This window comes from Gigantopelta aegis, chromosome 3 (genome assembly GCF_016097555.1).
Source record: "Gigantopelta aegis isolate Gae_Host chromosome 3, Gae_host_genome, whole genome shotgun sequence".
Lineage (NCBI taxonomy): Eukaryota > Metazoa > Mollusca > Gastropoda > Neomphalida > Peltospiridae > Gigantopelta > Gigantopelta aegis.
This window is the reverse complement of record NC_054701.1, coordinates 42166306-42191485: the sequence shown is the minus strand read 5'-3', so window position 1 is coordinate 42191485 and position 25180 is coordinate 42166306. Positions and strand designations below refer to the sequence as shown.

Genomic DNA, 25180 nt, shown 5'->3' with positions numbered 1-25180 from the left:
TAGTTTAGAATCTTTTTCTCTCTTTTCTGTTCTCTTGATTGTTGTGCTTATATCCAATTAAGGATCAAGCCTTGTCTTGCCTTGTCAGACTACAAGGCATATTTTGACCAAGATATAAAAGAACAATCAAGTCGCTCAGAAGAGTGATATCACATCCATAATTGGAATAGAGAATCCCCATCAGTTGATATGGTTGATTCACACCAAATTTAAGCTGGTAATAGTGGTGAAAATGTTATCAGTGACGAAAGTAAATCATTTAACTAGAAGAAGCAATTTGAAAGTATATCTACACAGAGTTCTTTGAGGGTTTGTTTGCTGGTACTATAAGACAAAGTAACTGTTATTGGCACACTTTCTTCAGCTTGTCTGGTTTTGATCTGTTCCTGCCCATGGCACAAACTTATAGGTTAATAGCCAATACTGAAAGATGGTGTGAGAGATGCTATGCTCACATCCCCGTCCACGGACCAAAATATTGAACATGTACATGTCTGTCTAGGTCACTGGGTTAATGATCAGCCAATGCAATTGCCCACGTCAGTCAGCAGTGCCATGGAGATTGCCATGGAGTTTTTAATTCTCCATGTCACTTTTTTTTTGCTGTAGACTATATTTGATTTTTTGTGTTTTCCTCTGCATGTTTTTGGGGGTGTTTGTTTTTTGCCATGGACATTTTCTTAATTGCAGGGGTTGGTGTAGTGGTCTTATCATTGAACCATTAAAACTTACTCTGTGTGGAAGTTGATAATGGGGTGTGAACTCAGTACTTATACCAGCCGTAAGTCTGATTGCTTAACCAGGCTGAATCCAACATACCTTAGCTTCAGTTTGGTATTGTCATCACCCAGCCAACTTAGTACTGACCAAGCTCAGTGTTGGGTAGATTTGGGACAAAGAGAACTGATGATTCTATGTACTACATTACTGGTGTAAACAGAGTTCCTGATTTAATCCGAAGGACGAAACTGTAATACATAGTCAGGGCCATATCTGTGCACAATGTAGAGTCAAATGGGCATTTGGCAAAATAGTGGTTTATTCTATGAATCTCTATATAGTGCCTTGTCTATAAGAGGACAGTCACTCCAGAGAAGATCCTTTACTGGAGATTTTATCCCTCTTGCACCACTACAAAGAGGATTTAAGAGATGACAAATCCTCACAGGTCTCACTATCTGTGGTTACTTGACTTTGGTACAAAGATGACCAGTGATTCTACTTGGTATATTACTGGTTTAAGCAGTGTCTGGTTTGAAAGACAGCAGTTTAATGCTTAGCTTTGGGACAAGGAGCGTCTTGTGAATCTGGTTTTTAACAGAGTACCTAATTTTAAACACAACAACCTATCACTGCATTATCAACAGTTGTTTAACATTGGTGCAAGGAGGACCAGTGATTCTGCTTGCACATGGTATATTTATTTATTGGTTTTAATTCGGTGTCTGGTTAGAGAGACAGACAGCAAACCCTAATTTGCAGCAGTTGATTAACTTTGGTATAATGAGGATCTGTGATTTGTTCATGTACATGGTATATTACTGGTTTAAACAAGAGTGCCTGGGTAGACAGACAGCAAACCCTAATTTGCAGCAGTTGATTAACTTTGGTATAATGAGGATCTGTGATTTGTTCATGTACATGGTATATTACTGGTTTAAACAAGAGTGCCTGGGTAGACAGACAGCAAACCCTAATTTGCAGCAGTTGATTAACTTTGGTATAATGAGGATCTGTGATTTGTTCATGTACATGGTATATTACTGGTTTAAACAAGAGTGCCTGGGTAGAGAGATGGACAGACCCTCACTGCACTATCAGCCGTAAATCAATATGCTTTACACAGATTTTTCTCATTACGCTGGCATGGCTAGTTGACACAGGCCACCGTAGTGTATATTCCTTCATATTCTCTAATTATAGTTCAGCTATATATAATGTACTGATCAGTGCTCTACACATTATTAATTACTAACGGACCTTGAATGTGAAAATAATCTCACGGCAGGATGTGGCTCAGTGGTAGAGTGCACACCTAACATTAAAGTTTGTTTTCTTTAACGACACCACTAAGAGCACATTGATTTATTCATCATCAGCTATTGGATATCAAACATTTGGTTATTCTGTCATATAGTCTTAGAAAGAAAACCTGCTACATTTTTTTTTATTAGCAAGGGATCTTTTATATATACACCATCCCACAGACAGGATAGCACATACCATGGCCTTTGCTATACCAGTCGTGGTGCACTAGCTGGAAAGAAACCCACCTAAAGGTGAGATGCACTGCAGGATAAGTCTACCTCAGTGGACTTCGTTATATGCCTGTCCCAGCCAGTTCCTGATGTCTAGTACTGTAAAGTCTGTACTGTTCCAGCACTCAAACTTAACGACAGCACTGGCGGCAATTGCCGTAGTTGCAGTATGAATTGACCGATAGCAGTTTTTTGCTAATGCATAAAAATTATTGCTTTTGGTTGAAAGGACTGTTTCTTGATTTTTGTATTTGTTGCCGAAGGCAGGATCAAAATTGCTGACGGTAAGCATTTTGCCTACAGCAAAAATATTTCAAATAGGCATATGTAATAAATGTGTAAGTTCAAGCCCTGCTGTTCTATATATAAAAGATTTCTTAGTGTGTTTTGAAAGGAGTAGCATCTTCTAGAGCGCCATCACTTGTATATCAAAGGTTGTGGTATGTACTATCCTGTCTGTTGGATGGTACATTGTTATAGTACAAATAGATGTAGATATCAAAATTACCAAATGTTTGACATCTAATAGCCTATGATTAATACAATCAATGTGCTCTTGTGGTGTCATTAAACAAACATACTTTAACTTCCAAATGGCAGCAGAAGATTTCCTCTCACTCTAGACCAAGTGTCATAAAAAATCTGAATATGTTAGACACCAAACCCCTACTCCCCCCCCCCCCCACCCCCCAAAAAAACCTCTCTTAATTTAAAGTGTCATTAAACAAACATTTTTTTCTTCTTTTTATTTAATTCTTTCATCTTTGTCACTTAAAACAGCCTTGCTACTAACAATTGACTCTTATTAATGGTATCTTAAATTAAAATGATTTGGAATGTCAAAAAATTGGTCAGTATCTTGTTTGTGTGTGTGTGTGTGTGTATGTGCATGTGCGTGTGTGTGTTCCTGTTTGATGTAGGCCGACTGAAATAGCCAATAACGAGGAGACACTTCCCGTTCTCCTAGCTAAAGCAATGTTTTCTCCCATAATTGCAAACTGAATCAAGAACTAGATCAACACAAAGAACGTGATGATTCTGTGTGGCGTATGAGTTGTCTGTAATTCACAGGCATGTTCCTGTGAATGAGGCTTTTTCTGAAGACCAAACAAGATGCTGCATAGGCCATTGTTAATTTGAGCGCCATAATAAAAACGGCTTTGACACTGCATTAATGAACATGTTGGCTCGTTTGTTGGAGTTATTCAAGTCAGATGGAGTGGAGGTTTTGACGCTGCGAAGTTCTCCATTGGTTCGGTGTCGGCATTCTGTGATGAACTCGGGTATCGGACATTGTGTGGTCTGTTTGTTTGAGAAAGTTATTTACAGTAAACACGATGATTAATTCAAACGGACATTACTGGCTTTGTAATCATTAGAAGATGTTCCTGGCTAAAAGAGCCTTTTTTAATTATTAAAATTACATTTTATATTTTTAAAAAAAATTGTGGTTTTGTTTTTGGAATATCAGTATCTGTTAATTAAATTTTGCATTTTTCATCTTCTTAGTGTTTTTGATAGCCTAAATTTTTAATTTCCTTGCTAATAAATATACAGTGGAACCCCATTAATCTGGACTCAAGGAGTCTAAAAAACCCACATTTTGATTGAAAGAAAATTCAAAATACAGGTAAAAATTACCAGGAAAATTTAATTGTTTTCTTCAAATATACGGATAGATGGATAGAATAATTTTTCATCAACAGATCTGATCAATATTTTGGTAATAAAAATAAATTACTATGTTTTATATAAATGTTTATTTGTTGCTTACATTGTAATTATGTTTTATTGATTTGCCAATCAATGGAAATAAGGCTACAGGTATGATTCAGTACTACAGAAATTTATCAATTAACAGAGTTACTCTACTCTGTACATAAAAAATATTTATATTAGAAAATAACTTAGCTACTACAACATTAGAATGGTAGGCAACACATTGAATATGCAGACACCAACATTCTCCATATCAAAATGTACTTAATCAATTAATGTAAAAGTTACTTAATTAAAAAGGTTCTGTTTGTCAAAAACATCGTAACAATTACAGAAAACACAGGACTGTCTCTTCATTGATTAAAATTAAGCATTAATAAAATTTTCTTTCGTAGAATTTCAGTGTTGGGGTATCCAATTTTCTTGCTTAAAATATCAATATCGGTGAATCCAGTATGGTTCTGGTCATTCTAATTAATGTGCGTAGTTGATCCTGCTGTGCACAGTGAGAATCAATAGGCCATTATTACTTCTTGCTAATAATTAAAAGCTTGCCTTGCTGTTACATAAACTTATTTACAGTTAAGCTAAGTCATATAATGTACAATGTCACAATCAGCATAGCAAAATATTATGGTTTTGATTTTAATAATAATGTGTGAAAAACACAAATAGCCTTTTAAAACATCTTGTCCTTGATACATGTACCTTTGTTACAGTTTGAAAATTCAGTATTACCATACTTATAATCCATCTCATTCTCCTACAAAAATGTTTTTTGCAAATATTTTCAGTTTGGTTTGATGTAAGAAGAAAAGTTAAAGTGGTTTTTTTGTTTTGTTTTTAAACCTATTTTTGTGTGCAATTTAGAAAACAATCTGCTCAGAAATAAATAACTTAATTCCATAGTATGAAAAAATGTGATCCCTGTGGGACTGACTATAATCAAGTACCTTTTTTTTCTTACTATATTAAAGGGACATTCCTGAGTTTGCTGCACTTTTTAAGATGTTATCGACTAACAGAGACTTTGTGACGACTGTAATTACATATCAAATACATTTTTCTGAATAAAATATTAGTGGCTGTATATTAAATGTGTTTCTGATCATTCTAATATTTGTACTAGGTTAAACTTGATTTTGTTTCCTAAAAATGTTTTTTTCGTACGTACAAAATTATTTGAAGACAAAATCCAGTTTGGGCTTCTTACAAATATTAAGACGACCAGAAACATATTGAATATACAGACACTAATATTCTAAACAAGAAAATATATTCAATATGTAAGTTTAATCGTAGAAATATTTTATTAGTTGGAAACATCTTACAATGCAGCAAACTCAGGAATGTCCCTTTAACAAATAAAGTTATTACAGTAACTGTAAATATACATGTACCTGTCGTAATTTTGCTGTTCTATGAAGTGTTATGCATACATTTTGTACATGTATGCAAAGATTAGGAATATTTGTTTAACAACACCTCTGCACATTTTAAACCACAGCTTTTTTTGTTGCTTTTTTTTAAACTGTAGCTACATATATAATGGCTTAATTGCTTTGCTTGTGAAATACATTCACACAATGTATCTGAGACTTAACAAGACTCCAGTGTTGGTTGTATCCTTGTTCCTCATTGAGAACTGCAGCCACTTCTCTCGTTCCCTGGTCAATTTTCTGGCTTAATTTGCTGCCTGCTTGTACACTGAAAGAAAGGGGTTGGAACATTTTGGTTGGAAGTGAATCAATAACAGTTTATTGGAAGTGAAAATTGAAAGTGAATAGATAAAAAGAGCAGTTAAACCCTGCTGTTAATGTGGACTCTTGGATCTGAGGGAAAAGGAGTTGGCTAAACTTGCAAAAATGTTGCCATGGAAACATAAAATTCGGACGGCATAATGGCATGCCTGTGTAAGGGCATTATTGATGATGTTTGTCATCTCGGGAAACCATTTATCCAATTCATGCAGTTTTTGGTGATTCCTCGGCAAACCTCGGCCCAAGTAGAAAAATCAATTTGCGGCAAATGAAAAATTTTCTTGGGTCTTTTGAGAAAGTGTCAGATGCCTCTAGCTTGTTATCGCTCGACTGGGCTCAATGATTCGTCAATTACACAACTAATGGCGAAAGATGTTTTATTTTCTTTGTCATTCTTTGAAAATCCGGTCTCTGCAACCTAATGTCATTATTGCCATCCATCTTTTAATATTAACTCTTGTTTTTTATAGCTTCTCAAAGTCCAGAAATAGTTAAAATTTTTTCATCAAAAAAACATGCGAGTGAAGATAAGGAAGACCTCAATTAGTTACATGACAGCTTTTTTGTACTTTAGCTTTTAAATTTCACATTGTCAGAAAGAAAAAAACAGAGAAGAAGTTGCCAACTGATTTGATGAGTTTTGTTAAATGTGTTTGCTGCTGAATTAAAATCTAGCACCAGTGACAGGTGAAGATATAATGCATTGATATGGCAACATGCAAAATGAGATTACATTGTTGCGAATAGAGGTTTATAGAGCAAAGAAATTCTCTCTCATAGGTCAGGTTGTCCCCATCTTGAAGAATGTAAAGCATCTGATAAATGTCTGTCACCATTTCCTTTTTGTTTTGTTTTGTTTTGTTTTGTTTTGGGGTTCTTGGGTTTTTTGTTTAGCATCCCTTACTGAGAAACAGTTCAGAACAAGCAAAAATAATAATAATAATACATGTAATTCCAAGTTCAGAAACCATGATAACATAATTTATTTATTTATTATTATTTTTATTTTTTTATTATTATTTTGCAGTACAAGTACATTGTTAAGGGAATATAAAAATAGCCTCTAAATACAGTTGGTTGCATAATACAGATATATTGTACAGTACTATAATTACACATGATCTGCTCGAATTTTTATTTTTTATTTTTTATTATATATATAATATACACATGTATGTATATATATATATATATATTTATTTATTTTGCAATACTATATTAAGGGAATGTAAAAATATCCTCTAAATACTATTGGTTGCATAATACAGATATTTTACCAGCAGTATAATTATAGATGATTTGTTAGAATTATTATTATTTTTTTTTATTTGTTTTTTTATTATATATATATATATGACTTGTGATTGCTCACTTGTTATCTGCAGGTTTCACATCTTGTAGTTTTATCATGTGCTGTTACAAATCAAGTTTGACTTTCATGGTGATTGACCCATTTTTTACACTTATGTTTCTTGAACTTTGGCAATACAAAAACCTTTTCTTTTTCACAATGTGAATTGCTTTATCGTGTACTGTTACAGATCAAGTTTCGCTTTCATGGCAATATACCCATTTTCAAACAGTTAATAATGGCCCTTGAAGTTAGGAGATATGAAAATGTGTTGGGCCCAGTATTGCTTTAGCATTCGGTACTCTCAGAGCGAGTGAGTATTTTTAACATGCCCATATACCACTAAGGTTTCAGGCATGTCTGTCGTGGGACAAGTCTCTGGATAGCCAGTGGTTTGGTCCAGGATAGAAGTACTCTCAGAATGCTTGTTTTTATTGGTCTTCATAGGGGCGAGATGTAGTCCAGTGGTAAAGTGCTTGCTTGATGCGCAGTCGATTTAGGATCGATCCCCATCAGTAGGTCCATTGGGCTATTTCTTGTTCTGGCCAGTGCACCATGACTCGTATATCAAAGGCCGTGGTATATGCTCTCCTGTCTGTGGGATGGTGCATATAAAAGATCTCTTGCTACTAATGGAAAAATGTAGTGGGTTTCCTTGCTGCTAATCGAAAAGAATAGCTCATGAAGTGGCGACAGCGGGTTTCTTCCCTCAGTATCTGTGTGGTCCTTAACCAAATGTCCAACACCATATAACCATAAATAAAATGTGTTGAGTGCATCGTTAAATAAACCATTTCCTTCCTTACAATAGCCGATGATTAATAAATCAATGTGCTTTAGTGGTGTCGTTAAACAAAACAAACTGTTATTGGTCTTCATATGTGATCACCAAAAATAACAGTTTTCAGGGGATGCTAATCCTATGGCTTGTAGCAAATTTTCCCTCTCTGTAAATGGATGGTTCCTGTAATTTTCCATTCATTAAACATTACCTGTTTCACAGCTGTGTTATTTGGTGATTAATGTTGAACACATAATCCAAGATTATCTGGAATTCATTATCTTTAGCAAACTTTAGAATAAATTTCATGATTAACATAGGTTTTTTTAATGAAGTCATTTCTAGAATTCTGATATTTGCAACACTAGTATAGATTATCTTTACTGTGTGATTTTTTTAACCCTAACCCTAAACTTAACCCATTTTCTTTCTGGAGGAGGCCCCCCACCACCCCCCCCCCACCCCACCCCCATACCCTCTATTGACTGTGGTTTTATTCATTTCCATAGCGCTATACCCAAAAATTTCTTTCTGCCAGAAACACTGATAATGGTAGTTTTCTGTATTTAAAAAAAAAAAAAAAAAAGTCAACAGTTAAGCTTTATTGATTTGATTAATGACAATCAAGTTGTTATTAGTTGTGAATTTTCCAAGATAATGCTTGATGTAAGTCTTTAATTGTCCTCTTCGGTATTGGAAAGATTTATTTGTGTGATATTTATGTGTCAGTTTGACATGTTATTTTTTTGTGCATGATATTTAAGTGTCAGTTTGACATTGTTTTTATTTATTGCCGTCTATTCTTAGCCAGTGATCAAGAAAACTAAAATATTTTTATTACCCACTGCAGTGAATCTAATTTTCAGCGTCCAAGGCTGTGAAATTCATTAAAAGTTTGATGCTGCCGAGAAGCAAAGTGTTAGATCCTGAATTATTTAAAAATGCAGCTTTCACTTTACCATTATTGCATATTATTTCTTTCTAGATTTTTATGCTTTAGATCATTTGATAACAATTAAAATTAATGCGGGGGTTGGTGGGTGGGGGGGGGGGGAGATGTTGTTAAAATTTTTGGTTGGAATATAATTTTTGCATATATTGGTACCATCTTTGTCAGAGTATTGGGAGGTGTGTAGTAGTTAAAGACAATGTTTTTATATATATTAATGATATGAAGGTTGAATGACATTTCATTGGTCAGTGTGAAAAACATCTGCTGGTTTTTCCTTTTAGTCCTTTGAAATAAAAGGAAAGAAATGTTTGTATAATGATACCTCAGCATGTTTTACACTATGGTTATTTGGTGTCAAAGATATAGTTACCATATTTCAACACTTGGTTCAGAGTATAAAACACTTGGTCTAGACAGTGCAACAATTGGTCTAGACAGTGCAACACATGGCATAGAGGGTGCAACACATAGTCTAGAGGGTGCAACATGTGGTCTGGAGTGTGCAACACTTGGTCTAGAAGGTGCAATACATGGTCTAGAGAGTGCAACACATGGTCTAGAGGGTGCAACACATGGTCTAGAGAGTACAACATTTGGTCTAGCCATGCAACACTTGGTCTAGAGGGTGCAATACATGGTCTAGAGGGAGCAAAACTTGTTCTAGAGGCTGAAAAACATGGTCTAGGGGATGCAACACATGGTCTGGAGGGTAAAACACATGATCTGGAGTGTGCAACACTTGGTCTAGAGGGTGCAACACATGGTCTGGAGAGTGCAACACTTGGTCTAAAGAGTCCAACACTTGATCTAGAGGGTGTAACACTTGGTCTAAAGAGTTCAACACTTGGACTAGACAGTGCAATACTTGGTCTAGAGGGTGCAACACGTGGTCTAGAGAGTCCAAAACTTGGACTAGACAATGCAACACTTGGTCTAGAGAGTCTAACACTTGGTCTAATGAGTAAACACTTGGTCTAGAGGGTGCAACACATGGTCTAGAGGTTGCAACACTTTGTCTAGAGAGTCCAAAACTTGGTCTGGACAGTGCAACACTTGGTCTAGAGGGTTCAGCGCTTGGTCTAAAGAATCCAACACTTGGTCTAGAGAGTGCATCACTTGGTCTAGAGGGTGCAACACTTGGTCTAGAATATGCAACCCATGGTCTAAAGTCCAACACTTGGTCTAGACAGCGCACCATGTTGTCTAGAGAATATCAACACTTAGTCTAGAGGGTTCAACACTTGGTCTAGAGGGTGCAATACTTGGTCTAAAGAGTCCAACACTTTATCTAGAGGGTGTAACACTTGGTCTAAAGAGTCCAACACTTGGACTAGACAGTGCAATACTTGGTCTAGAGGGTGCAACACGTGGTCTAGAGAGTCCAAAATGTGGTCTAGACAATGCAACACTTGGTCTAGAGAATCCAACACTTGGTTTAATGAGAAAAACACTTGGTCTAGAGGGTGCAACACATGGTCTAGAGGTTGCAACACTTTGTCTAGAGAGTCCAAACTTGGTCTGGACAGTGCAACAGTTGGTCTAGAGAGGTCAACACTTGGTCTAGAGGGTTCAGCGCTTGGTCTAAAGAATCCAACACTTGGTCTAGAGAGTGCATTACTTGGTCTAGAGGGTGCAACACTTGGTCTAGAATATGCAACCCATGGTCTAGAGTCCAACACTTGGTCTAAACAGTGCACCATGTTGTCTAGAGAATCTCAACACTTAGTCTAGAGGGTTCAACACTTGGTCTAGACAGTGAAACACATGGTCTAAAGAGTCCAATACTTTGTCTAAAGAGTTCAACACTTGATCTAGAGAGTATGAGAGGAAAACTGCTGTTGGCACAAAGGCTGCAACTACCGAATAGCAGCAAGAGATTTTAAAAATATTTTGATGGGAGGGAGAAACCTTTCCAGGTCCACCAAGAGCAGTTGCTCCTGTGACCCACTGCAACTTAAATTGAACTCAACCAGTGATTATCATTCAAAAGGAACATAATAGCCAAATAAAACAAAAATGCAAAGGAAAGAATGATTTGCCCCAAACAAGTTGACCAGTTTTGAGGTTTGGTCCTTCAGCACCTGTTTACTTAAGACTTTGTGGAGGCGAGATGTTTTTACATAGCTCTGTCGTAGTGGTAGAGCACTCACCTGAGGTGCAATGGGTCATATCATTTATTGCCTTGATGCACGGACTCAGATTTGTTCCATGTCTCAGTCAGTCAACCCATTACTTGTACAACCTGTTCTGTCTATGGACAGGGCATATAATAATAGATCTCTTGCTGCAGTTTTTTTTATACAAGCAGCCTATATAGTGGTGGCAGGTTTCCTCTCTCATTTTGTTTTCAATGAAGTATCGAAATTACCATTTGTTTGACACAAAAGAGGCAAATGCACCGAGGTGTGGGGAAAACAAATATTCCTTTCTTTTCCTTGAATTATGTAGGCTTACTTCTCACCTTGTTGACCAAGTGCTAGTGTAACCTCATTATATCTCATGAAAGGTGACTGCTGCATGGGCCCCAAGTGGGTGTTTCCACACACCAGGCGAGTTTCTGTAAACCCTGATCCAGAGCTGTGGCAGGACACAACTCAATAAATTGTCGGTTTGGGAAAGAAAAGGAATGTTTGTTGAGCAACACTCAGGTTTAATCAGCTAGTGGCTACTGGGTGTCAGACTTTGTAATTTGATTGTCATATATGTACATTGTGCAGAGCCCAAGAGAAGAAATTTTTGGCCAGCACATAATTCACCTTTTTTTTTCTTTTTTTTTTTCTTTTTTTTTTTTTTTTTATTAATACAATGTAGTAAGTGCTTCAAATCTTGTAATTTGTCTTCCTACAAGTAGTCTATCCATTAATCTTTTTTCTTTTTTCTATTTTATTTGTATTTTTTATGTTGTTGTTATATTATTATTATTATTATTATTATTATTATTATTATTATTATTTCATTTAATTTGTTTTTATTTTATTTTATTATTATTTTATTTTTATTTTTTATTCTTATTCTTGCTTTTATTAATAAAAATAAATTGTAAATGTATATACATGTAATATATAATTTTTATTTATTTATTTTATTATTCATTTTTTGCTAATCAGTACAATACTGATGTTTTTGACTGCATTTTTTTTTTGGGGGGGGGGGGGGGGTAGGGTTACTTGAGGCTGATATATGTTCAAAATTAGGACAAGTACCATATTTGACTGGAAATAAGTCCAGGGGGCCAAGACAACTCATTGTGAGCTTAGCATGGGGTGGGCTTATTCCCAAACAAAAGGCCAGTTTTGTTTGAATAATAATTAAATACTTCCCGAGTGTCTTGTGATATCATAATTTATCAGCATGAGTTGATAAAAGTATGATATTACAAAACAACACGGGGGGGGGGGGGGGGGGGGGGGGTATTCTTTTTATCATCCATTATCATTCTTTTCATTTTGCGACAGTTGTAAACAATGTCAGTCTGAGAGTATTTTTACACTAAGTTACCACTAAGGTTTCGGGCATTAAACAATGTCAGTAATGTGGGTTGAATGTCACTGTATTTGGCAGTATTAGACTCATTAACTAGCAGAACGACAGTGGTGTGACGTCACTAATGATAGGTTTAGCACTGAAACATACAAAAAGAAGCGATATCTCCTAGGACATTATCGCAGGAGATATTGGATGATAAATTAATATGCTGTAAATCATAAAATATTAGTGATGATAAAATTTTGTGAAATCCAAATAAATGACATATTAGCGACATAGAACTTTAGCAAGGTCGGCATGTCAGAAACTAAAATAATGAATAAGCTTTAGTTGTAGGATCAGCTAAAATAACGTCTTTGACGAATCTTGACATTATGCAGCTTACAGACATATTGAATTTCGTAGGAAATTGCAGTAATGTGCATGGTAACTAACTGTTATTGTTTGATATCCTTTTGGTTTAATCAATAGCATGCAACCATTGTTGTGCCTTCAGTTAATCACAGACAAAACAATTGCACAAACAAAAGTTTTTTGGAACAGTATGTAGTATGTCTCTTTAAGTTTAGGGGGTGGGACGTAGCTCAGTGGTAAAGCACTCACCTGATGTGCTATCGATCAAGGATTGATTCCCGTCTGTGGGCCCATTGGGCTATTTCTCATTCCAGCCAGTGCTCCACAACTGGTGTAACAAATGTACTATCCTTTCTGTGGGATAAATCGAAAAAAGAGTAGCCCATGAAATGACGACAGTGGGTTTCCGCTCTCAATATCTGTGTGGTCCTTAACCATATGTCTGACACTATATAACCGTAAATAAAATGTGTTAAGTGTGTCATTAAATAAAACATTTCCTTCCTTTAAATAGAGCATCATGAAATATTAGCGTCTTGTATGACCTCACTAAATTCGCTAACATTTCATGCTCACTAACATTTCCTGATTTACAGTATTGGTCATAAATACTTAATACCTTGTAGTTAAAAATACTCATTGCACTGTTAAGTTTTCCCCGTTCCAACCCAGTGCCAAAAAATGTTGTCCTGTATTTGTGGAAAATACATATATACTAAAAGGCAAAAGTTATTGTGACACACAAAAGACAAAGATAATTCATAATAAGTTTTTACTACCGTGTATGAAACGTTATAATATTGAAAGAGAAATATTCAAAGGTATGGAAACAAGCAATAGTCAATGAAAAGGGCGCACCTGCCATATGCAAATGAGCCACATCACTAGAGGGGGTCCAGAGTGAAGTTCACACAGTCAGTGTGTCAACCTTGAGCATTGATACAGGCCTGGCACCATTGTCTCATTGAGGCCACTAAATGTTGGAGAAAGTTTCTGGGAATGCCTGTTTCGCAGATGTGTGGTTAGGATCCATGTGTCTTGATGAGGGGTTGTTACTGGTGGTCGGCTGCTACGGGGACGGTCCCTATAGGCTGACCTGGTTGTTTTGTTGATATCGTTGCCATAAGTGCCATATGGTGTTTCTGTGGATGTTGAATTGACGTGCGACGTCACGCTGTAAGGTCTCAGATTCAAGCATCCCTATGACTCGCCATCTGTCATTTTCACCGAGGCAGTTCACTAATGGTGTTTTTCTGACTTCTGGACTTCTGAAGGCTGCACAGAGTGACAATGATTTGCGACTGAATGTCCGGCCTTTTATGGTGAACACTGGACAGGATTTCTCCCGAATATTCAATGTTTCTTGCACAAAGCATGCAATCAACTGCTTGGTTGCATTTCTTCAAGCTGTTTTATGCACATTTTCTCTGGTTTACATCCATAAATCCATTCACAAATTTATTACTCCAAACAATCCATGTCACAATAACTTTTGCCTTTTAGTATAAAAGATCCCTTGCTGCTTTTCAATAGGATAGCAGAGCTCTAAGTACTAAGTATCATATATTAGACACCAAAAAGCAATAGTATAAAATGTGCTGAGCAAGGAAGGACTATTTTATTTAATGATGTACTCAGCACATTTTAATTACGGTTATATGATGTGACTGTTGGACATATGTTTAAGGATCACACAGATTAATGAGAAAGGAAACCCACTGCTGTCACACAATGGGCTGCTCTTTCTGATCAGCAGCAAGGGACATGTACCACAGCCTTTGTTACACCAGTTGTAGAGCACTGTGTTGTAGAGCTCTGGCTGGAACGAGAAATAACCCAATAGGCCCACCGACGGGGATCGATCCTATACCAAATGTGTATCAATCAGGTGGGGGGGGGGGGGGGGGGGGACATAGCCCAGTGGTAAAGCACTCGCTTGATGCGCGGTCGGTCTGGGATTGATCAATCTCCATCGGTGGGCCCATTGGGTCTATTTCTCGTTCCAGCCAGTGTACCACAACTGGTATATCAAAGGCCGTGGTATGCACTATCCTGTCTGTGGGATGATGCATATAAAAGATCCCTTGCTACTAATGAAAAATTGTAGCGGTTTTCCTCTGTAAGATTATTTGTCAAAATGACCAAATGTTTGGCATCCAATAGCCTATGATTAATAAATAAATGTGCTCTAGTGGTGTTGTTAAACAAAACAAACTTCTTCTTTTTTGTACCGGCCTCGGTGGCGTCGTGGCAGGCCATCGGTCTACAGGCTGGTAGGTACTGGGTTCGGATCCCAGTCGAGGCATGGGATTTTTAATCGAGATACCGACTCCAAACCCTGAGTGAGTGCTCCGCAAGGCTCAATGGGTAGGTGTAAACCACTTGCACCGACCAGTGATCCATAACTGGTTCAACAAAGGCCATGGTTTGTGCTATCCTGCCTGTGGGAAGCGCAAATAAAAGATCCCTTGCTGCCTGTCGTAAAAAGAGTCAGAATGACCATATGTTTGACGTCCAATTGCCGATGATAAGATAAAAAAATCAATGTGCTCTAGCGGCGTCGTTAAATAAAACAAACTTTACTTTTTCTTCTTTTTTGTGTGTATCAGGCGAGCACTTTACCACTGGGCTAGCCTGTGTCCCACTCGAAAATGTGCTGAAATGTCATTCCACAAATATTCCTTTATACTTTCTTTCTTTCTTTCTTTTAGCTTATTTATAACCAACCCATTTGACAAAGATGAGCTAATGCAGAAGGCACGTGTAGACCATGTACCTTCCTACATGATGTAATTTACAGTTGGAGATGATAAATATCCATGTATATTGATTTTTCTTTATGTCATGGTTTATGTTTGTCAATAGTAATCAGAACGACCTGTCGATTGTCATGCTGCCAAGGTAAAACAATGGTACCTTGTGGATTTCACTGCACTTTAGTGGTCGTGACGTATTGATATATGGCAGCCAGAACAGCAGTGTCTGTCTGTCTGTGGTTGGTGTGGTTTGATTTAATGTTATGCTTACAGTTTAAACTGAATTTGGAGATTGAATCACAGGAAATGAGATATGTTCTGTACTTATCATGTAAATGTACAGTACAGTATTGTTTATTCAGACTACCATAATAAGAATGTTGTCTTTTAAACGAACCTTATTCTTTGGGGGGGGGGGGGGGGGGGTTGTGTTTTTTTGTGTGTTTAGTTGAGGGTGGGGGCTTTTTTTGGGTGGGGCAGAGGTGATTGCGGGTTTTGTTGTAAAAATAAATAAATAATAATAATAATAATAAACTGAAAAAAGATGTCTGTTATGGACATTTTGGTTATGCCTGGACACATTTACTGTATGAAACAAAGATTACATCATCTTCTTTTTTTCAAGTATTACTCGGCTGTTAATAAACACTTCCTACCCTCCACCGAAACATTTTGTAGCACAACCCTTCTCCACTATAGTGCTACATAATTGTTGAATGGCTTTCTATCACTGAGCTACACCCCATTCAAATTGTTAACTTCTTGAAGTCGCATCACAAGAAGACATATCATCACATGTGATATACTCTCCCTCTAAGATTAACCAATTTATTATTGACATGAGATATTCTTTAAATGCAATTGCATTGAGATAGATGTCCGTTCTTGTTCAATTTATGGGGGTGTTTTGGCATGCAGTTGGAAATATGATTTATGGAGAGAAAAAATCTAAGTTTAGTGTTGCTGATGATTGTTGCAAGTTTTTTTATTTCATCTAATTTTAACAAGATTTTTAATGTTTTTATCCAGTTACATGTTCAAGCATGCTATTCTGGGCACCCACATCAGTTATCTGGCTGTCTCTCCAGGACAGTGGACTAATGGTTAGTTGTTAGTGGTTAGTAAGAGAGAAGTCAGTGTAGTGGCCTTACACATACTCACTGAGTCATTAAAACTCAATCTAGGTGGAGCCGATATTGAACCCAGGTCAGGTCAGGTCATAGGAGTTAGTGTGCACATTTCAAGCAAGTTTCTGTAGCACAGGCAAGTTGTGTGCACAGGTGTCAGCCCATGCCAGCTCCTACGTCCAGGACAGGAAAGGGTTTGGGGTGGGTGGAAGGAGGAAGCGCCCGCAATGGCAACTGCATGAGAGCACCAGCAGCACGACCAGGGTCAGTAGCAGGCAGGGGCACTTTGGCTATTGAATTTTGAATGTCCCAAAAGATTAAGTCAAAAATATCAAATTTACACAGTTTCCATGAGGTAATTTTGGCATGGAGCTAACGATTCGTTTTGAGTTATTTGACCGAAATAGAAGCTCATATTGGAACCTAGCCTATTGGGGGCCCCGTCATTGTTGGTCTCCTGTGGTTGCCCCCTAGCTTTAGCCCATAAAAGAGCTCCATCTGTTATCCAGCCCAGTAGCCATCGGCCTTATATACAGTCCGACAGCTTAACCGTTACACCACCGAGGCTGGTGGCAGGTTATTGCTCTGCAGGTTCTATATATAGCCACAGCATCAGGTGGAAATTCTATGAGATGGCTATATAATGCGTGAAAAGAACCATTGACAAAATGTCTTCTAAGTCAGGCAATCAGGAAAATATGAAATTGTAAATTAACACAGTGTTAACCATATTCCCTCGAGGCCAGACACCATTAGAGCAGGTGTGTGATTGCAGTGTCCTCGGACATTAATCGGTTTTAGCATCGTTTTGGAGTGACAATTATGGATTTATGATCTCAGCATTTTCACCATAACATGTGGTAGCTACATGTATCTGCCTCACCACATTGTATGTGTAATAAAGTTGTCCAAAAACAAATACCAGTAACAACAATTTTTCTTAAAACAAAAAAAGCAAAAAAGCACCAAAATTATCTCATTTATATTTTGAAATAGTTCTAAAGGTTGTTAGTCCTTTCTCTATATATAATGATTGGTAATGAATTACCTGGCTAAAATTTATTATTTCAGGCTTAGAATATTTGTGTTAGTGTGCTCTTGATTGTTTTAACATCTGCCGAATCTCAAGAAATCATCCATTTTGGAAACTGCTAGAATTTTAATGATACTTCGTAATCCATTATAATTGTGTTAAGAGTAACAGCCTGTTGAATCATCTGGATATGTGACAATTCAGGAAACTTAAATGATGTCTCCAGTCAAGATTTGAAAATTATGGGTTGCTTATAAGTCTAGACTTACATTGTAAATCTATAATGACATCAAATGCATACAGCTTTTATGGCATTGCCATGACATAAAAGTGCCAGACTCTGTTAAGAGTCTTGAGACTATAAGTACAGGACCAAGGCCTGTGCTTATAAAACTTTACAGTCTAGACTTAAATCTCTAATAATGCTATACTGGTACAATGTGTATGATGTTAGAGTCTTAGACTCTGGTTTCTAAAGGTTTTGTAAGCATGGGGGCCATGCAGGAGTGCTAGATGAATCAGTCAGTGCTTTTAGGTATACAGCAACAGTCTGTTGGAAATAAATGTTACATGTCACAGTGTGTAGCTTGGTAATAGATATGGGGCCATTCACAAAGCTCTCTTAAGCTTTGTTAGACAACAAAGCATCGTCTTTGCAATTCGTTTAGCACTGGACTGCGAGATCGCAAAGTTAGGAGATTTTAAAATAGGCCCCAGGCTCCATATTCATAAACATACTTAAGTCAATGTATGATACTTATCTATGTACTTTAAGTATGTATTTAGGTATCATACATTGACTTAAGTATGTTTATGAATACGGAGCCAGGGACCTAATTCACTAAACTCTCGCAACTTTGCGATCTTGCAATGCAATGCTAAAAGACTTGCAAAGAGGAAGCTTTGTTGTCTAACAGAGCCCATGAGACCTTTGTGAATTAGGCCCCTGTCTTCGAAGGTTTGCAGGGATCGATCATTTGCTTATTTTCCCATTCGGACCAATGCCCTGCAAAAAACTATTATGGAAAACTGAATATACAAATCCCTAACTTGCTGCTAACTGGGAGTAGCATTTGTTTATGGCACCAGATTGTAGAGAACACATACTATTTTAAAATCTTAGGTAACTGGAGCTCATGATTTTTACCTGGATAACTGATCGTTCGGTTACATGAATTACCAGGTATATTTGCTTAACCAGTGAACAATCTAATTGTAATGTATACAACATTTACATTGACATTCCAAATGTATTTCAAACAAAACTGATTTTGCAAATGATTTAGTATTTTTTATAGTGTCCAAAATTGGTCTGTAAAATATTTTTAAATCGTTTGCAACTGTTAATTTTCAAAAAGAAAGGTTTTACCATGTAACGTATTTGCGATTTGATTGAATTTAAATTTGCCTAATCAACATGCAAACAGAACAACAGTTCACATGAAGGAAGAAGGAAATGTTTTATGTAATGACGCACTCAACACATTTTATTTACGGTTTATATGGCGTCAGACATATGGTTAAGGACCAGTTCACATGAAGTATATTGTCTCCTGAAGTTTCTTCTCTAATGCTCATCTAAGTGTTGAAGGGAACATTTTGTCGTGATTTGCTTTGCAAGTTTTGGAGATCGCTACACAATCTTAAAACATTAAGCAGTAGTTGCTAATTAATTATCAGCAGGACTGTAGCTAGGAGGGGATGGCAAGGGGGGCAGTTACCCCCTCCCCCCAGAAAAAAATCCGGAATTGTTTTTAGACACTTAAAGAATTTTTTTTTCTTAACTGTTTAAAGGAGAGGACAATTAAGGCATTTGGCCTGGTATGCATATTCAACGATATATAATGCACATTATTGCTTAATATCAACACGTATAATCGTATAGTTAATTAATAAAACAGTTAAATGTGACGGCTATTATATATAACGGGTGCAGCCATTTTGTACCATCTTAGTGAGTACGCCCTCTGGCGAGCTGGTGGTTACGTAATACTTAACGCGTAACGTCAGGAATGAACCTTAGAACTAGAGAAAGACAATCTACCTGGTTTTTGCGGGATGATAAATAGTCATACATTGCAATGTTCTATAATAATACACATCCCAGTAAGCCAGCAATACAATACAATACAAAATAAAATACCATTGTCAAAGTGGCTACACAACAAGTCGAAACAATTAACAATGTTTTGCCCATGCATTAACCTACATACAGAAATGATACACAGAGTGTTTTCTTAGTTAATTGGTCTATGCTGTTAGTTGCTTCTACATGTGATTCCTGATTGGCAGGTGTGTATTTGATTGGTAACCAGACGAGCCAATTAATTGACGCTGTCTAGACACAAAAATACATACCGGTATTGTGGAATATTACCTGTTGCCCCTAAAATTGTAATGGACATGGTTTATTATTGTAAATAGTTCTGTAAAACTATTGATTAAGTAGACTTTTCCATCTAAAAGCACAGAACTGACCAATTACGTAGTCCCAAAGAAAAGAAAATTATCACTTGGGTATCGTGGGTTGTCTTTTTTGCTCCAGCGTAGCATATCAATAGGCCTAATAGTGTACTCTTTTTTTTTGGATTATTAAACAGGGAAAAATACTATAACCCCATTTTGTTCCATTAATGCAACTTGAAATATATTTAGTTAAATAGTTTATTATATTATTATGTCATTTATGCTGTTTTACAAGTCAGGTTGATCAAAGAGAAGCGCCTTGTCAAAAATTACTGCTTTTGTTTACACTGTACATACAGGAGCTGGTCAGGAGCTGACGTCACTTCGCCCCAAGCTATCCCACCGGACGTCACAAAAACGAAACAAAATGGCTACCCCCAGTTAGCAAGAATAATCATGGTTTTTTATTAACTATAAAACTACGCGTTTTTCATTTGCTAAAGTGTCAGTATGTGTTGGTGGTCCGGGTATGCATCTTTCCAACACATAAGGCTCTTGTTTGAGTTGACCCTACCTTTAAGGAGTTTTAGACTATTAACTACTCAGTTGCCCCTCCAAACAACAAATCCTAGCTACAGACCTGATCAGTTGACTAGAAATATCACTAATCAAGATTTTGAAAACAAAATCTTCCCTGTGTTGCATGTAATAGCTGCTGATAAAATAAAAATGTTCGGAGTCGTAATTAAATTAAACCTCAAACAAGCTGCTAGTGATGTATAATTGAACCGTGCATTACTGCCCGCATGGGAAGACATTGTTACAGCACTTATTAGTCATAGAACATGATATGAGTCGGCCAATATTACTTTTATTGTGTGCTGTTAAAGGAACTTGTTTTTCTACAATTCTGATTTATCAACTGATGAAATATGCTATTAATATATCTATGGATTCTTTTTACATACTAAAATAGAAGTTTTTATTCCAAATTTGTTAAAATGTGGCTATAATTGTAAGGTTATCTGAAAATTTGAAATATTAGAAGTGAAAATGACAAAAAAACGTCTGATGAATTTAACTTCACATACTATATATAGTATCTGCATAATACAAATAGATACTTTGATTAATATCATATAATATATCTTCCATACGACTGATGTCAGTAGTCTTTTACATGATCGCACAACATAAAAAAAAACTAAACAAAAACACCACACCATTCTACATAAAGATCTAAGTTATTGAGATATTTTTTATGTTTTCTTTCTAATCACTGTTTGCAGCAATGGTGGTGATGGAATCAGCTGTAATTGTATCACTGATATTAAAATACAGGTTGGGTATGGGGGGGGGGGTGCAGGTGGGGACTGCAGTAACATTACTAAATGATTATTTTTCTATCTGCTTAAATCATGGGGGATGGGGGGATTTAGCTCAGTCGGTTGAGTGCTCATCTCAGGTGCTTGCATTGCAGGATCAAACCACCTCGGTAGATCCATTCAACTGACTGGGTTTTTTTCTTATTCTAACCAGTGCACCACAACTGGTAAAAGCTGTAGTATGTGCTTTTAGGTCTGTGGGAAAGTGCATATGAAAGATCCCTTGCTGCTAATGCAAAAATGTAGCAGGTTTCCTCTGATGACTGCGTGTCAGAATTACCAAATGTTTGACATCCAATAGCCAATGACTAATTAATCAATGTGCTCTAGTGGTGTTGTTAAAGAAAACAAACCTTAAGTCATGGGCAAAATATCTTTCTCTGCCATGCAATTGTCTGGGGGATTTTTTTTTTTGTTTTTGGGGGGAATGGATAACTGCATTCTAAAAATAATAATGTGTTTGAGAGTTTTATTATTCTATTAGCTTTTGCTTGATAACTAGGATCCTGGATGCATTATTCAAAAGAACTGCATTACGGAAACATGCTGTTAAAAGTGAAGATATAGACATTGTGGGCTTTTTTCTGCTGAAATCCAACTCTTGACAAAGAGTTTTCCACAGGCATTTATTTTTAATGCGCAAATGAACTACAGATTCTTTGTATGGTAAATGCCATGATACTGTTTTTAGGTCCTCCTCAGTCTTACTTCAATTATGTTATAACATTTCCACCGAGTGAACTGTATTTTTGTGTTGGGGTGTCATTAAACATTCATTCACATTTGTCTGCCTGTTAGCTGGATGTGAGCTTTGTTAAACAAAACTGACTTCTAATATTATATTACTAGTTAAATCGTGTCTTATTTTCCCAGTTATTTAAAAAAAAAAAAAAAAAAAAATAGATGTCAGTGGAACAGTAACACAGATATATGTTCTGGGCATTCTCGTTATGCTATTAGTTGCACTGACTTGTCACATGCGATAGAATTGTCATGTGAGAACACTTAAATCGGAACAACATTAGTCTTATACGACAAGTCGTGTTAGAGTCACACCGATTAGAACATGTCCTATTTCTCATGATAAATCGTATGCGGCAAGTTGGTGCAACAAATCACATAATGAGAAAGTTGCTTTAAAAAACAGTGATTTTGTCGTAAACAGTCCATTACATATAGTTCAACCAGTCAGACCGATTGTCTATTTTTTTAGTGTCACAGGTCTTAATGGACAGTTCTTCCACTTGGTTTGGCAAGAGTCTAGGTTGACCAAGACTTATATGACTTACATGTTAAAATAAATTGATGATGTTATATTATGATCCTATAGTGTCTGTAATCCCTGAAGGTTTGCTTGTTGTTGTTTTTTCTGAAAACTACAATGCACATGTAGTTTACAGCAATTCGGGGGGTATATTGGTATTTTTAATGGAAGAAATAAGAAATTAAATAAGAAATTGAATGAGAAATCTTGTTATGCTTCTGAATGATCAGTCATCATAATTATAATATTAAATTTAATATAGCTTTTCTGTGGGCCGGACTTAAACCCCTACCCTTCCTCCCTGCCTCTGGGGACTAAATAATTTCATAGGTAAATTATATATTTCTTTTAGACTTTCCCATCTAAAATTGCGTCAAATTAAAGTTGTATTATAAGTGTAGAACAGGGTTATCTGTCTTTTAAGGACACAGTCAAAATCATTAATGTTGGCATATTATTATTTATTATTTTGACCTTAAATTTCTGAATTTATAAATTGTTATAATAGTTAGGTTTTTCCTGCCCTGAGTCAGACCACTGATCATATCGGAGGCCGGACTCGGGGTAGGCGTGTTCGAAACCATAGAGGTATATGAGCAGGTTAAAAACATATCTAAGTCTAAGTCTAAATCATAATTATAATATTGAAGTTTTATGTAAATCAATACGTTTATTAACCTGCTATACAGTACTGCTACTAATGCTGGATTGTTTTTATGAAATAAAATGTTTTATTTTTCAGGATCTGGAGATCATGTCTCAAGAATTGGTCAGACTGAGTAAGCTTAGCCATGCAGAATCTTTAAAACACAAGTATGATGAGGACGGTGTCGATATAACAGAGGCTGGAGATCTCACATCCTGATTGGTTCCCTCCTGTCCAATCAGATAGCACAATTTGTATTTATTATTTTGTTATGATGTATTATTATTATCTGTTACTTGATCAGTGACTTGAATACTCATTAGATGTCCCCACAGAAAGATTTCTGTCCACTCCTTTTACCTTTATTGGCTGTTGTTATATACTGGCCAAACCAGGCGCCTGTACAGGAAGTTTATCAGCCGGTTTTAACTGCGGCAAGAGAAGTTTATAGGGGGGTCGAATCATCCTCCAGAAAATATATTGAACAAAAGATAAAAATTTGCTTGAGCAGGGTCAGATTTCGACTCCCAAACACACCCCTGTACATGCGCATGCAAACGTACACCTTAAAAATGGAGAATTCCTATTGGGAATTAGCACTCCTAGTTTTACCCAGAATGCACTGCAGTTTTAGTTTTGGTATTAGGAAGCATGATGTACATGTAGGTTAGTGGTTAATGATCTCATGATGGCTCATAGGATCAAACTCATTTACTGGACCCGTTATTTGCCATGGCATCATGGGTAGTATGTCTTTTCTGTGGGAAATTGCATATTATATAAGAGTTTCCTTATTGCTAAAGATCATTAACCATAGCAACTTATGTGATATCGGTGAGTTTCTTGTCAAACAGCCTAGACTGAAGTGGATATTTGCTATAGTTTTGATACCCAGTAGGTGCTAATTAAACAAGTGATCAAGATACTTAACCACCCATTACTTTACTCTTAGACTTGCATTTCTATTTACCAATCTATAGTCTAATCAGTTTTGCTTCAGTTTTTACATCAGAATTGCTGAAAGCTAAAGTGAATTGTGGGGGCTGGTACCCACCTTGTTAAATGGTGACCCTGCATTGTATGTGTGATACATGTATATACAGTGAAACCTCTCAAAACAGGACCCTCGGTAAACCGGAATTCCCTCAAAACTGGACGTTTTTCGCAGCCCTTTTTTTAAATATCTGTACAGAAGAGAACCTCTCTAAATCGGATACCTCTTAAAAACAGACTTTTTTTACTTTGTCCTGAGGGTGTCCGGTTTAGGGGGGTTTCCCTGTATCTGGTGATAGTATAGTGAGGTGGTACACTTTTTTAATTGTTATTTGCATGTATACATAACTTCAATTTCCTGTTAAACTTGCTATAAGGGGCATTGAGTATACAACCATCTGACTGTGTTTACAATGGACATTACTATCACCCTACAAATGTGAATTTCATTCTCAAATTACATACTCATTATATTGTTGTTTTTTTGTTTTTTATTTAACGACGCCACTAGAGCACATTGATTTTTTATCTTATCATCGGCTATTGGACGTCAAACATATGGTCATTCTGACACTGTTTTTGAGAGGAAACCCGCTGTCGCCACATAGGCTACTCTTTTACAGCAGGCAGCAAGGGATCTTTTATTTGAGCTTCCCACAGGCAGGATAGCACAAACCATGGCCTTTGTTGAACCAGTTATGGATCACTGGTCAGTGCAAGTGGTTTACACCTACCCACTGAGCCTTGCGGAGCACTCACTCATGGTTTGGAGTCGGTATCTGGATTAAAAATCCTATGCCTTGACTGGGATTCGAACCCAGTACCTACCAACCTGTAGACCCATGGCCTAACCACGATACCACCGAGGCCGGTATACTCATTATAAGGCCAGTTTCTGTGGATGTCTTG

At 36.7% G+C, this 25180-nt stretch overlaps 1 protein-coding gene across 1 annotated transcript in view; it reads left to right on the top strand.

The window, feature by feature from the left end:
- The window catches only part of LOC121368065 (GRIP1-associated protein 1-like), a 75846-nt gene extending 51012 nt beyond the window's left edge, over window positions 1-24834 (top strand). The window contains exon 28 of the mRNA XM_041492590.1: window positions 23375-24834. Coding sequence (XP_041348524.1) covers window positions 23375-23497 — 123 coding nt within the window. The 3' untranslated portion in view covers window positions 23498-24834. The remainder of the gene's footprint in view (window positions 1-23374) is intronic.
- Window positions 24835-25180: the final 346 nt, after the last annotated feature.